Genomic DNA, 11,583 nt, shown 5'->3' with positions numbered 1-11,583 from the left:
TACCCCTCCTGTGACTGCTACTGTCGTCCCTGGTGTCTAGCAACCCCGCACAGTTGCTGCGTCACTCCCTGCATTGGCAGGACATTGGCCACAGAACCCTGCAATTGATGAAAATCTCACAGGATCAGCTGGATTTGAAGGTTTTTTCCCTGCTGTAACGGTGGAAATCTTGCCAGACGAGTCCTGTCATAAGATTTAGGTCACATCAGAACCAGAAAAACCCTTTTGGCTTTGGTTTTGACATGGAATCAAAACCTCAGGGACAGATATCGATCCATGAATTCACACCCCAGGTCACCTGAAATCCAAAGTGTGTTTGGTGTTTGTCACACTAGTCCCTTCCAATAACCACCAGCAGGCACTGGAAACTATGTTCAGCACCAAGAGCAAGCCACTGAGGTCAATCAGTCTCTGTCGACAGAACCATTCTCAACAGATCTAATAAGACAGGGGTTGTCAAACTGGGGGTCGGGACTCCTCAGGGGGTCACGAGTTTCTTACATAGGGGGTTGTGAGCTGTCAGCCTCCACCCCGAGCCCTGCTTCGCCTCCAGCATTCATAATGGTGTTAAATATATTTAAAAGCCTTTTTAATTTATAAGGGGGGGGGGGGGCGTCGCACTCGGAGGCTTGCTGTGTGAAAGGGGTCACCAGTACAAAACTTTGAGAACCACTGTAATAAGAGAACAGTCTGGGGCAGGTGTGTTTGTGGACTAGGCTGAACATAGATGTTTACAGAGAGATATTAACAAAAACAGTACAAAGGTCAAAGGCACAGGGATACTCACAGCCTGGGGTTGTCTCTCCATTTACACCTCCATTCTTAGGTCTGAAAATCCCTGTTTGCCTTCATTACCTAGCATCGGCCTCTCGGTCCTGGTATGCCAGACCAAAACCTACAAGGAAAAACACAGCGAGTTCACAGGTGCTTTGGATTCCATGGACAAATCAAGACCAGAAATCCCAGTGTGTTAGTTCCTGAATAGTTAGGGCTCTGAAACGTGTTAGGTCTCTGGGTGAAAGCGACATGAGTCAGAGCTGGAGTCAGAGTTTATTAGAGCTCTTATGCCCAAAAAATTAATATGTACATAAATGAAACAAACAACAACAACGAAGAGAGCTCTGACACCAGATCAACCTTCCCCGCCACAAGCCCTGGAATTGGGGAGGGAATCAGGATCTGAATTCTGCAGCTGGGACGCACCTCTAATATGATAATTATAATGCATAATAACCATAATGCCTCTTTGGACTCATATGGCTTTTCATCTGCACAGACATTAACTGATTTGCCTAACTATTGTTTGGTGCTGATGTGCTTTGGTGCAAGGTCAGGTGCAATGGATGATGGAAAGAACCATGACAGGGGGAACAGGGGGTTGAAATGCTGGGGTGGAGGGAGGGAGTATATCAGAGGTTTCATGTAGACCCCAGAAGGGAGAGCTGTGCTTTGAAATCCCTTGTCATGCTGACCTTTGTGCAGTTGGCTGCTTTGGGCTCCAGTCCATCCATAGTCACCAAATCCTTCAGCAAGCTGCTTTCTTGGTAGCCTCCTTTAACTCCCTCCAGCTTGAAAGTGGCTTGAGGTCTCTCCAAGATCAGTCTGATGCTGACTGCAAATCCAGCCATGTCAATAGCAAAGGGCCGGTTAGGGTCAAAAACCACCTTCCAGCCCACCACTTTCCCCGCTGGGCTCACTATGGGAGACTCGTACCTCAGACCCCCAGCGAAGGCCACTGGCCATACGGATACCCTCCTCGTATAGCGCATCTGTGTGCCAGAGAGAAGCAGTGCAGTGAAAGGTTCAATGCTGTCATTTCACCCCCGCCTCCCTATGTGTACCACGCCCCTACTGCTCTATCCCGCTTTGACGCCTTTCCCCCAGCATCACCTGGTCAAACCACCCTGCTTTTAACTCCTTGCATCCTTCTCCTTTTCATTCTTTGCCTTCTTTCTTCTCACTTCCACCCTCCAGACTGCCCTAGGCTTTCCCTCATCCTTTCCTCTCCACCTCACCCTTATGATCACCCCAACTCCTCCTGCCCACCAAAGTGCTTTGTTTACTTTGTACTTGTACCTTCTCCACACCCTACTCTGATGCTCACATGCCCACCTTCCCATCCCCCAGCTCTTTCTTCACAACGCTGAAATCAAAGCAACCCTGTTCTCATCACCCCACCTTCCCATCGCCCCCACTCTCCCACTCCCCTCACTCCCATTCATCCCCTTCATCACCCCATTGCTAAGAAGTAAATCTTTCCTTATTCATGACCACAGCAGCAATCTCACCTTCCTCCGTTTTACGGACACTGGGTGCCTACCACCTGTGCCTTCCTATGCAACCAAATGGCTCGTGGCAGGATACTCTGACCACCAATACTATGGGCCAGGGAGGTGACATTGCAATGACCTGGAGGTCTGAGGTCAGTTTTACCTCCCTCTCCTCGTCTTTCTTCCAATCATTCTCCTCCGCTCAACACCTGACTGTTCCACTGCCCTTTAACCTCCAATCATCTGCCATCTACTGTGCCCCAGAGAAAGAGGGGGAAAGACAGAGTCCTACCCTCCTCCCAGAATGTTCAGATTCTATCTAACCTCTTATTGGCCTTGTGTTGATTGTTCCATAGGAACATGAACATTCCCAGTGCTGTTAAACCACCTAACCCTGACCAGGCCTTCAGGTTCCTACTAATCACACCAACTGACTCCACCCTACGACTGACTCAAGCAGTCTCCACAGCCAGCTACCCTCTTCTGACACTCCCTTGTCCTCATCCCCAGCAACCTGCTCTGTGCTCTCACCCATGCTATCCATGGCCACCTCCTAGAAGTGTGTGGGGCTCCCTAAGAGTGCCTACAGGGGATGCAGGAAAGGATGAACTAATGAAGGATGAGGAGGCTTCTTGCCCTACTCAAGGGGACCAAAATAACTTCTGAGGATTGGAAATGGAGTCTATAGGATAACTTGGGCACTTGTGTTTCAGGTGGTGCCCTACGCTTTGGTGAAGCTTACTGGATGATCATCCCCTTGAGTTTGAAATAGACTGGAAAACTCAGTGCAATTGGCTTTCCCATGAAATTTCTGATTTGGCTTCTTGGTTCTAGCTGGGCTGGAAATACCATGAGGATAGCCCTTTCTCATTGCATGCTTGCTCTTCTTCTCCTAGCTGGGACCAAGAGTACAGCGGAATGAGGAAAGGGAAACAATGGTGGATTGGAAAGTTGACCAAACTTTTTCCAACCTCCATAAAGTGCTCAAGGGCAGGTTTGAGTTTTGAGTGAAGTTTTTGACTGGGGCTTGTTTAAAACAAATCAGTTCACCCTGACACTCCACTGGTCTACAGCATTCACTCTACAACCCCTCCCAGAACAGACTTTGTAAGAGGAGCCTTTCACCATGGGCACAAAGGCTTAGCGCCATATCCTAGCACCAGCATGGTCATGTGACTTAGCAGGGGCTAAAGAGGCATGGAATTGTCCATGCAGATCACAGAGCAGCTGTGGAGTTGCCCTGCATCTGCATCCCGTGGCTGGAGCACTCCTTCCTCACTGGGAAAAAATGGCTGGTACATTTGCCTAACTATCAGCTCTCTGATCTCACTTGCCCTGCACCCAACCACCTTGCATGTGAAGGCAGAGGGAGCCCCTGTGGAGTTCCATGGCACACACTGATGTGGAGCCCTTGAGAGGGGCTACCAAATCCTCCTCCCCCTTGGTGCAGGAGAACCATGCTAGTACCACTGGGTCAGGGTCCTTTGTAACTGCAGAACACAGGGCAGGTTCTGGTCTTTATGGGCGACAGCTACATTTTGTTCTTCTCTTTCATGAAGTGCAATGGCTCCTACCTCCTCAAAGAGCTCCAGGCTGTAGGTGTTATCATCATCAGCAAAGTACACCACCCCTTCTGGTGGCTGCGTGTTGTTGAAGCTGTCTCTTAGCCAGTGCAGCCCCAGGTTCCTCTGCAGTGTCCCTCTTGGCTTGTGGGATGGGATCCAGGATCCGCCCATCTTCAGACTCTGTGGGCTCTCCACATTCAGGTGGGTGAAGTTGAGCCCCGCCTTCTCCAGCAGGTTGGACACCAGGTTGGTCCTCCGGGGTGAGTCCTCCACCACCACCCAGTGCAGGTTCTGCACATGTAGGAAGGTGTTGGCTAGCCGGGTCAGCTCAGCCTTCTGCACTGGCCGGGTGTAGGTGGGCGTGATTACAAAGATGGTCGGGAGAGTGTCCGACCAGGGGGGAGGCCGGGAATACACATAGTTCTGGATGACTTTTTGAGCCACCCCCGAGGCTTGTTGCCAGCTACATGATGGGAGCCCTTCTTCCCTCAGTGGGGATGTGCCGTTGAAGTGAGCTTTAGCTGTTGCATTTTCATCTGTCTCTTCTGAGGCGAAAAGAAGATGGAAGTCAGAGACTAAAGCACAGCCTGATCACTGCTCCATTAGGTGACATTTGATAACTACCTATGATCTATCTGGGGCAAGGGCCCTGGCTCTACAACATTTTCATTCTGCAAACCACTTCATAAAAGAACGATCCTTTCATAGGCCCATTTCTCCCCTCCCCCTACTGCTTGGTTCTCAAGAGGTTTCACCCTGCGGATTACTTGTGGTCCATGGAGAATAGACTGAGAACCACACAGGTGGGACCTTTTTGAATGTGTGAATGGTAGGACCTGCGCTCCTCCTGACCTAGCCTGTTCAGAGCTGGAAGATGTGCCAAATGTCAGCGGAAAGGAAATTTTGCCTAGACTTCACTGGTGGCGCTGTCGGTACGAGGTAAGAGTAATCTCTTTACATGCAATTGACAGCCAACAAACATGAAGCGTGTTAGATATGCCAGAACTGTGCTAAACTTACATTCCTAAAGCTGAAATAATTTGTATAGGGGATGGGTCGTGAACCAAACTCTTGGGTCTGAACATCCCTGACGTTCAGGGAAATGTGCTAGAAAGCAGAGTTTCTGCAACTTTATCATATTGTGCATCACTTCTTCAGATGGAGAGATTCCCAGCCATGCCTCCCCTCCCAACCTTTGAAACTACAGTAACTATATTGCTTGGTTACTTGAAAACCCTGCATCAGCTCTAGTGAAGAGACTACATGGAAATAAACAGCTTTAATGTGTTGAATGTGTCACCCTGTTTTGTAACTGTGCTCTTTGTTTCCCCACCCTGATTTAAAATTAATTAGGTCTTGGAAAGTGGAAACTCTACATGAGTCTTAGGCAGGATGTGTGTATATATATATATATGGCCCTGGAAACATCTCCATTTTGCCTCTTTCCTGCTCAGACCTCTGGACTATGATGAACTTGTACTAATGGGAGCATTCTAACCAAGGGACTGAGGACCTTCCAATGATTTGGAAGCAACCAGAGACTTAACAAGCCAGCAATTTATTCCATCACTGCTACAAGCCTGATCCAGGTACACCAGTGGAGGAGGTCACTGCAGCAGATTGAAAAATGGAAAATCATTTTTGTGAACGATTAAAAAAATTCCGAAGTCATTTCCTTCTGCAGTTTTCAAAAGGGAAAGATGATAAATGTTTGTGCCAGACCCTCAGGGGACAATCTGGAATTGTGGTGGTATTTTGAGGTACAGAGGGTCACAATTTTTATCGGAAATTTTTCATTAAAATGCATTTTTTTGTTTTTCATTTTTCTCCCTTTCTCCCCTCCCTACCCCCGACATTTTACCTCTGCAAAAAGAGAGGGGGGAAGGACAAAAGGGGGAGGGGGGGGGAAAAAAACCCATTAAAGAAAAAAACAACCAAAAAGTTCATTTTCCAAAAAATGTATTCAAATTTCCAAATTTAGAAAAAAAGCCATTTTTTGTTAAAAAATCCGGTGGTTGAAAAATTTGGATCGGATCTACGAGTCACTATAATCTACGCCCTCTCAGCGTGGTGCTCTGTCCCCCTCTAGTGACGGCTAGCTATTAATGAGTCTGCCAGAGCACCGACTAACAGAGCAGGCCCTCTTCGCTGAAGCAGTAGAGGTTCATGCAGTAAGATCCAGAGGTCCCAAATTCAATCCCTGCTGCCGATGACCCGCCCAGGGATGCTGACGTTACACGTAGGGGTTACACAATGGTATTGGTTGGTGGCTGACCCATCACTGCTGTGACTGAATCAGCCCTGTGGCCTAGATGGAAAAGCTCTGTGGCCCACCCACGCATTGCAGAGGGGTGTGAGAACTGGAGCTCCCCTGTTGTTGTTACCTCTTTGCTGAGTGGTAGCACACTTTGGAGCTTTGCAGTGGGCCATCTTTTGGTTGGAAGAGGAAATTGGGGACACAGGCTCCAGGTATTCCCTGGTACTCTATCTTTATTCACAAAATGGACCTCAGTCCTGTTTACTTTGAACAGAGAAGGCAAAAACAACAGCAAGCTGCACACAACCAACTCCATTCGCAGAAACCAGCCAAGTCAACACTATGTCCCATTCCGTAACCAGAAAGCAGCTCTCTCTCTTACCCATAGCCCTACCCTCAGCCTGCGGGCTGATCCTGAGTCCTGCCTGTTCCCTGTATTTTACCTGGCATGCCCTTTAGGCTAAAGTTACATGGCAAGACTGTATGAAGTCCATTATTCTCAATACTAAGCATGGGCTAGCTCAGGTGGGCCTGGGTGTTAACTCTCACAGATTTGTTTCCTAAATTATTCCGCCAGTCCAACACCATTGTGCTAGCAAAAAAGGGGATTAATGGCACAGTCAGGACTCCAGGTGTGTGTTTAAAGCCCCATGCCATCTAACTCTGCTCAGAGTAGGGCTACAGGATAAAATGACAAAACATCAGCAGCTTCTGTACACAAGAGCTGCACCGCGGCAATGCCACGGTGGGAGGGTTTACGGAAAAATCGCACTGTAGACTAGTTGCTCTGCTGCACAAAAGAATTCCTCAAGCAGACTGGCCCAGATCCTCAAAGGTATTTAGGAACCTAGAGCCCACTGAAATCAATGGGACTTATGTGCCTAAAAACCTTTGAGGATCTGGGCCATTCAGCCATAGTGTCTAGAGTGGGCTTCTCTCTGAGGCTTCCTCCAAACAACGGAGAGTGTTCTTAAGGACTGTCTGGCTGATTGCAGAAGCCAAGCCCTGAGGGGTCCTTTGGGAAAGTTTCTCTTTGTTTCACCCTTTCAGTGAAGTGTTTCCCATCAAGTGCTCACATCAATAATTCCTTGCATGCATTTCAGGAACACCCTGGCCGTGACACTGTTATGATAAAACTGTAACCGTGTGAAGAGTCGCTTGCACTTACTTCTCAGCAGGATGAGGTAGCGGGTGGCTGGGTACTGATGCCACAAGGTTAGAAGAAGAGCCCATGGCAAGATGATCAGGAGTGTGGTCAGAAGGTTACGTCTCCTTAGCATGCTGCAAAGAGCTTCCAACGCCCAGGCATCTCCCTACCTTTCAGAACAGAGTATGGAGTAAGCCACCTGGTGCTTGAACAGAGAGTGACAGACGCCAGCAAAGGCTAGCTCAGTGCTATCAGATACGCAGCTAACAGACTAGGTCCAGCTCACCTAGGGCTGGATCCTGAACGGTGCTGAGCACTCTGGCCTTGATCCAGCACAGCATTTAAGCCCCTGTTTAAATGTAAGCACATGACTAGTCCCATCACTCTCCAGAACTGAGCCATTAAGGTATTTATCTGCCTGCCACAACTGGTTCAGATATTACAGAGTGCAAGCTTCCATGTAATTTTTTTTAAAGAACAGGTTTCTATCCTTGATGGCTGTGAAGAATACCTCCCAAATGTGAATTTAGGGTACCCAGTTCACAGTTGTTTGCCTTCCTGAATCTGCAGGCAATCTGAAACAACAGCCAAAAGAGAGCTGTTTGTGAACCCATTCAACCCTAGGGGGTAACTTCTAAGCCTTGTAGTGACACTTCAGCTAGTTGAAAATTTGACTCTTGAGGTACCAGATTTGTAGTATTCCTGCAGTTGTATGCAAGACCTGAATAACTGCAGAGCAAATGGACAATGGATGGATGCAGCAATGGGCTGAAAAATGCCTCCTATTCTTTATTCTAATTTAATTTTAATTCAACTCCCTTATACATATTAATTCTGATACAGTCTTTACTGTCACATCCTGTTTTTTGCACAGGTCAATGTTTCTTTTTATCCCCCTCAATCATTGTCTGCCCCCTGCATTATATATGACACATCATCCAAACCATGCACTACATATGGAATTATTAATCTCATCATGGGCTTTTCTATGGCTCTCATCACCATAGAATCTGAGTGCTTCACAGGTATTACTGAATTTACCTTTAAAACATCCCTGTGAAAGGAAGAGAACTGAGGCACAGAGTCATTAAAGCCCACATTTTCAGGAGAGGCCACTAATTTGGGGTGCTTCATTCGTTGAGTGTCCAACTTGAGACATCTTGGGCTTGAATTTTCACAGTTGCTGAGCACCTACCAAAGGTGCTGGAACTAGGGGTGTGGGGGATGCTGCTGCACCCCCTGACTGGAAGTGGTTTCCATTATATACAGGGTTTATAGTTTGGTTCGATGGCTCTCAGCACCCCCACTGTACAAATTGTTCCAGCATCCCTGGCAGCTATAGCTCCCGTTAACTTCAATATGGGTTGCGAGTGATCCACACTTCTGAAAATCAGGTCCTAGGGTTCTCAGGTTGGGCAGCCACTCAACAAAGTATCCAAAATTAGTGGCCACTTCTGAAAACATTAATGGAAGTGACTTGCTTGCCATCACACAGAAAGTCCACAGCAGAAACAAGGACACAATTCAGATGCCAGTTTTGGGTCATAACCAAAGACCATCCTTTTTCTTCCAGAAGTCCCCTGCCTCATTCACCGTGCAACTTCCAGCATCTCCTTTCAGCTCTATGGATGCAGAAGCTCCCAGTCCCATTATTAAATGAGCTGCCTGTGCCATGCCACAGGCAGCAAAAGCCAAGCATAGTAATGGAGATTTAATCCTTCTGCAGCACAGCAATCCATGCGCACACACTGAATTGTACAGCAGTCACACTGCCTCTTGGCAGCTGAAGACTCACCACTGTCGCTGTCAGCAGAGTGCCTCAGTGTTGACCGGTTTTGAGACCGGCGTGTGCCAGCCTTTGTTCCCTTTGCCCTCCTGGGGCTGGTTCCTCGGGGATTCTTCTTGGGTGCTCAGTGCATGTAGTGAGCCCTTCCCAGTGGACCTCTTCCCTCATGCCTATCTACCAGACAGTGGCTGCACCAGTGCTCCCCCTGGAGGCCTAAGGGAATAAAATTTTCATTAGCCACAAAGACTGAGGTTTCCCCTGTGCAACAAAAGCAGCGACTGTGACCATGCTTCCTGAGAACCATAAAGCTGCTGCTATCAGCGTGGCCCCTGAACTCCCAATGCTCCTAGCCCCGCTTTCTGCTCTTCCAGGTAAAGAGCCTGTGGAGGGGCAGTGCCCTGATACCAGTATGGTGGAAGAGAGCGAGCTTAGCACATTAGCTGAGTGACCCGAGTGCAAGTCTCTTCTCCACCACAGATTTCTTGTGTGACCCTGGGCAAGTCACTCAGTCTCGCTGTGCCTCTGTTCCCCATGTCTGAAATGAGGATAATGGCTCTGCCTTAGCTCACATGGGTGGTGTGAAGATAAACATATTACAGCTGCGAGGCACTGTGATACTACAGTAATGGGGTCCATGTAAGCACCAGAGATAGCTAGCCAGGGGCATGACAGTAAGTGTTGTAGGTTTGAGTCCTCCTGGGACCAAGTCTTTAACCTTTTCATTACTTTTAAATGATTGTTGTTGTTGTTATTATTATTCGCAAAAAGAAAAGGATGCATCCGATGAAGTGAGCTGTAGCTCACGAAAGCTTATGCTCAAATAAATTGGTTAGTCTCTAGGGTGCCACTAGTACTTCTTTTCTTTTTGCGAATATAGACTAACACAGCTACTCTGAAACCTGTTATTATTATTAATAAATAATAACAATAAATAACTCCCACACAGAGGTGAGATGGGAGTTGTTTCCCTTCCTCATGTAAGCAGAGTCAGAATAATCTCTACCCTGACATCTGATGGTGAGCTGTGGAAAAGGACTTCAGGAGCTGATCTCGTTTGCATGGGCACACCCACCATACCCAACATGATGGACTGCCTGCCCAAATGGTCACTTTGGCTGCTGTGGGATCCCCAGTCTCTTTGTTATCGGGGCAGGAGTAATAAAGGGTTGTTATCCTGGTTATGTGAATCAAGGACAGTAGAACTGTACTTGGCATTTTATAATGGAGGGCCTCACCCTCAACTAAGCAACACTCGCTAGGCAAGGGACATGGGTTCCAAAACCCAGTGAATTAAGAGACTGGGGACAGGTATGTGTATCTGATAGTGTAGGTACTGTAGGAACAGCTTCCCTGACGCTAGGAACCATGAAAATAGAGGCAGTCACAAAATAAATTCAAGCCCTAAAATGGAACAAGGGCTCTGAGTTCTCGTTACACCTGTAGGCATCTAGCTCTCTGTTGGCCTGTTCTCGGGTGGTCATATCTTATCTCCCTGCTTGAGCTACCTGTCATTACAAGGGTCTCTGTACTGAGGTCTTCTCAGGCAGTCTGTGTTTTCCCCTTACAGGATGCAGCTTTGTTACCAAGAGCAAAGAGGGGAGCAGATCAAAGTTAGGAGAGCACACAAATTCTGCTTCTAATTCCACATCCTCACAGCCTGCTCCCCAAACCCTGCAAACATACTGAGCTAGGGTCTCCAGGTGTTCTTTGTTCTTTTATTTCTACATGCTCATTCTCTCTTTCTCGGTTTTCTCGAGTGCCCAGTACTGCAGAACCTAAGCACTGCATGAGACCAGCACAGTCAGGTCCCTAGTGAGCTTCACAGAGGATTCTATTCTTCACCCTTATTGAGTTCTAACAAGCCCGGCTTGCATTACACATCATTTCCTCTCTCACAGCTTTCCCTCTCCTTCATTTTTCTCCATCTCTCTGTTTCATTGACTCCCTGTGGTGGGGCGGCTGCCCCACATAGGCAGGAGAAGGGTTAAGGCAGCCTTGGAGAGGCTGCGCAGAACCCAGCCAATTGGAAAGGGCTCACTAGGAGAGCCAATCAAGAGAAGGCTTGCTGGAGCAGCCCATATATAAAGCGCTGCTCAGCAGAGCAAGGGCAATCTCTTCCTGGAGGGCAAAGAGCGCTGGAGATACTGCAGTGCTGGGTAGCAGAGCAATAGGGGAACTCTTATCTGACCATGGCCAGACTGAGGCCCTGAATCAAGGACAGGGAAGGTGCTAGAGCTATGGGGGAAGTGGCCTAGGGAAAGTAGATGGTGGGATTAGGAGGAGGGGCAATAAGTGGCTGCCAGTTATAGGGTCACTAGGCAGGGACCCACAGTAGCAGATGGGCCTGGGTCCCTCCCTCCCCCTTTACCCCTACTTGCCAATGAGGAGAGTGGCCTAAATCCAGACTGCAGTTTGTCCCTGAAGCCAGGGGCTAGACTAGAGACTGAAGTTGGCCGCTGAGGCAAGTGGAAGGACCTAGGACTGCTGTCCCCCAAAAGGGGGGAAGACAGTGGGTTGGGGGCACAGCCAGAGGGTTGTGTCCCAAAGAGGACACTGGG

General features: G+C 48.2%; 1 protein-coding gene across 1 annotated transcript; it reads right to left on the bottom strand.

Annotated features, from left to right (window-relative positions):
- Nucleotides 1–808: 808 nt before the first annotated feature.
- LOC144259155 (galactosylgalactosylxylosylprotein 3-beta-glucuronosyltransferase 1-like) lies at nt 809–7,372 on the bottom strand. The gene is made up of 4 exons (XM_077807334.1): nt 7,261–7,372; nt 3,845–4,380; nt 1,473–1,769; nt 809–895 (listed from the first exon to the last, which is right to left on the bottom strand). The coding sequence occupies exons 1-4, from the start codon at nt 7,370–7,372 to the stop codon at nt 809–811; spliced, it is 1,032 nt and encodes a 343-aa protein (XP_077663460.1).
- Nucleotides 7,373–11,583: the final 4,211 nt, after the last annotated feature.

Source organism: Eretmochelys imbricata, chromosome 1, assembly GCF_965152235.1.
Source record: "Eretmochelys imbricata isolate rEreImb1 chromosome 1, rEreImb1.hap1, whole genome shotgun sequence".
Taxonomy (NCBI): domain Eukaryota; kingdom Metazoa; phylum Chordata; order Testudines; family Cheloniidae; genus Eretmochelys; species Eretmochelys imbricata.
This window is presented reverse-complemented; position numbering and strand designations above follow the sequence as displayed.

Excerpts from the sequence above, each read along its gene's own strand:
- LOC144259155 (XM_077807334.1), bottom strand. The coding sequence starts at position 7,372 with ATGCTAAGGAGACGTAACCTTCTGACCACACTCCTGATCATCTTGCCA. Across the intron at positions 4,381-7,260 it reads CTACCTCATCCTGCTGAGAA|AAGAGACAGATGAAAATGCA; the intron begins GTAAGTGCAAGC and ends TTTTCGCCTCAG. Across the intron at positions 1,770-3,844 it reads GCCTGGAGCTCTTTGAGGAG|ATGCGCTATACGAGGAGGGT; the intron begins GTAGGAGCCATT and ends TCTGGCACACAG.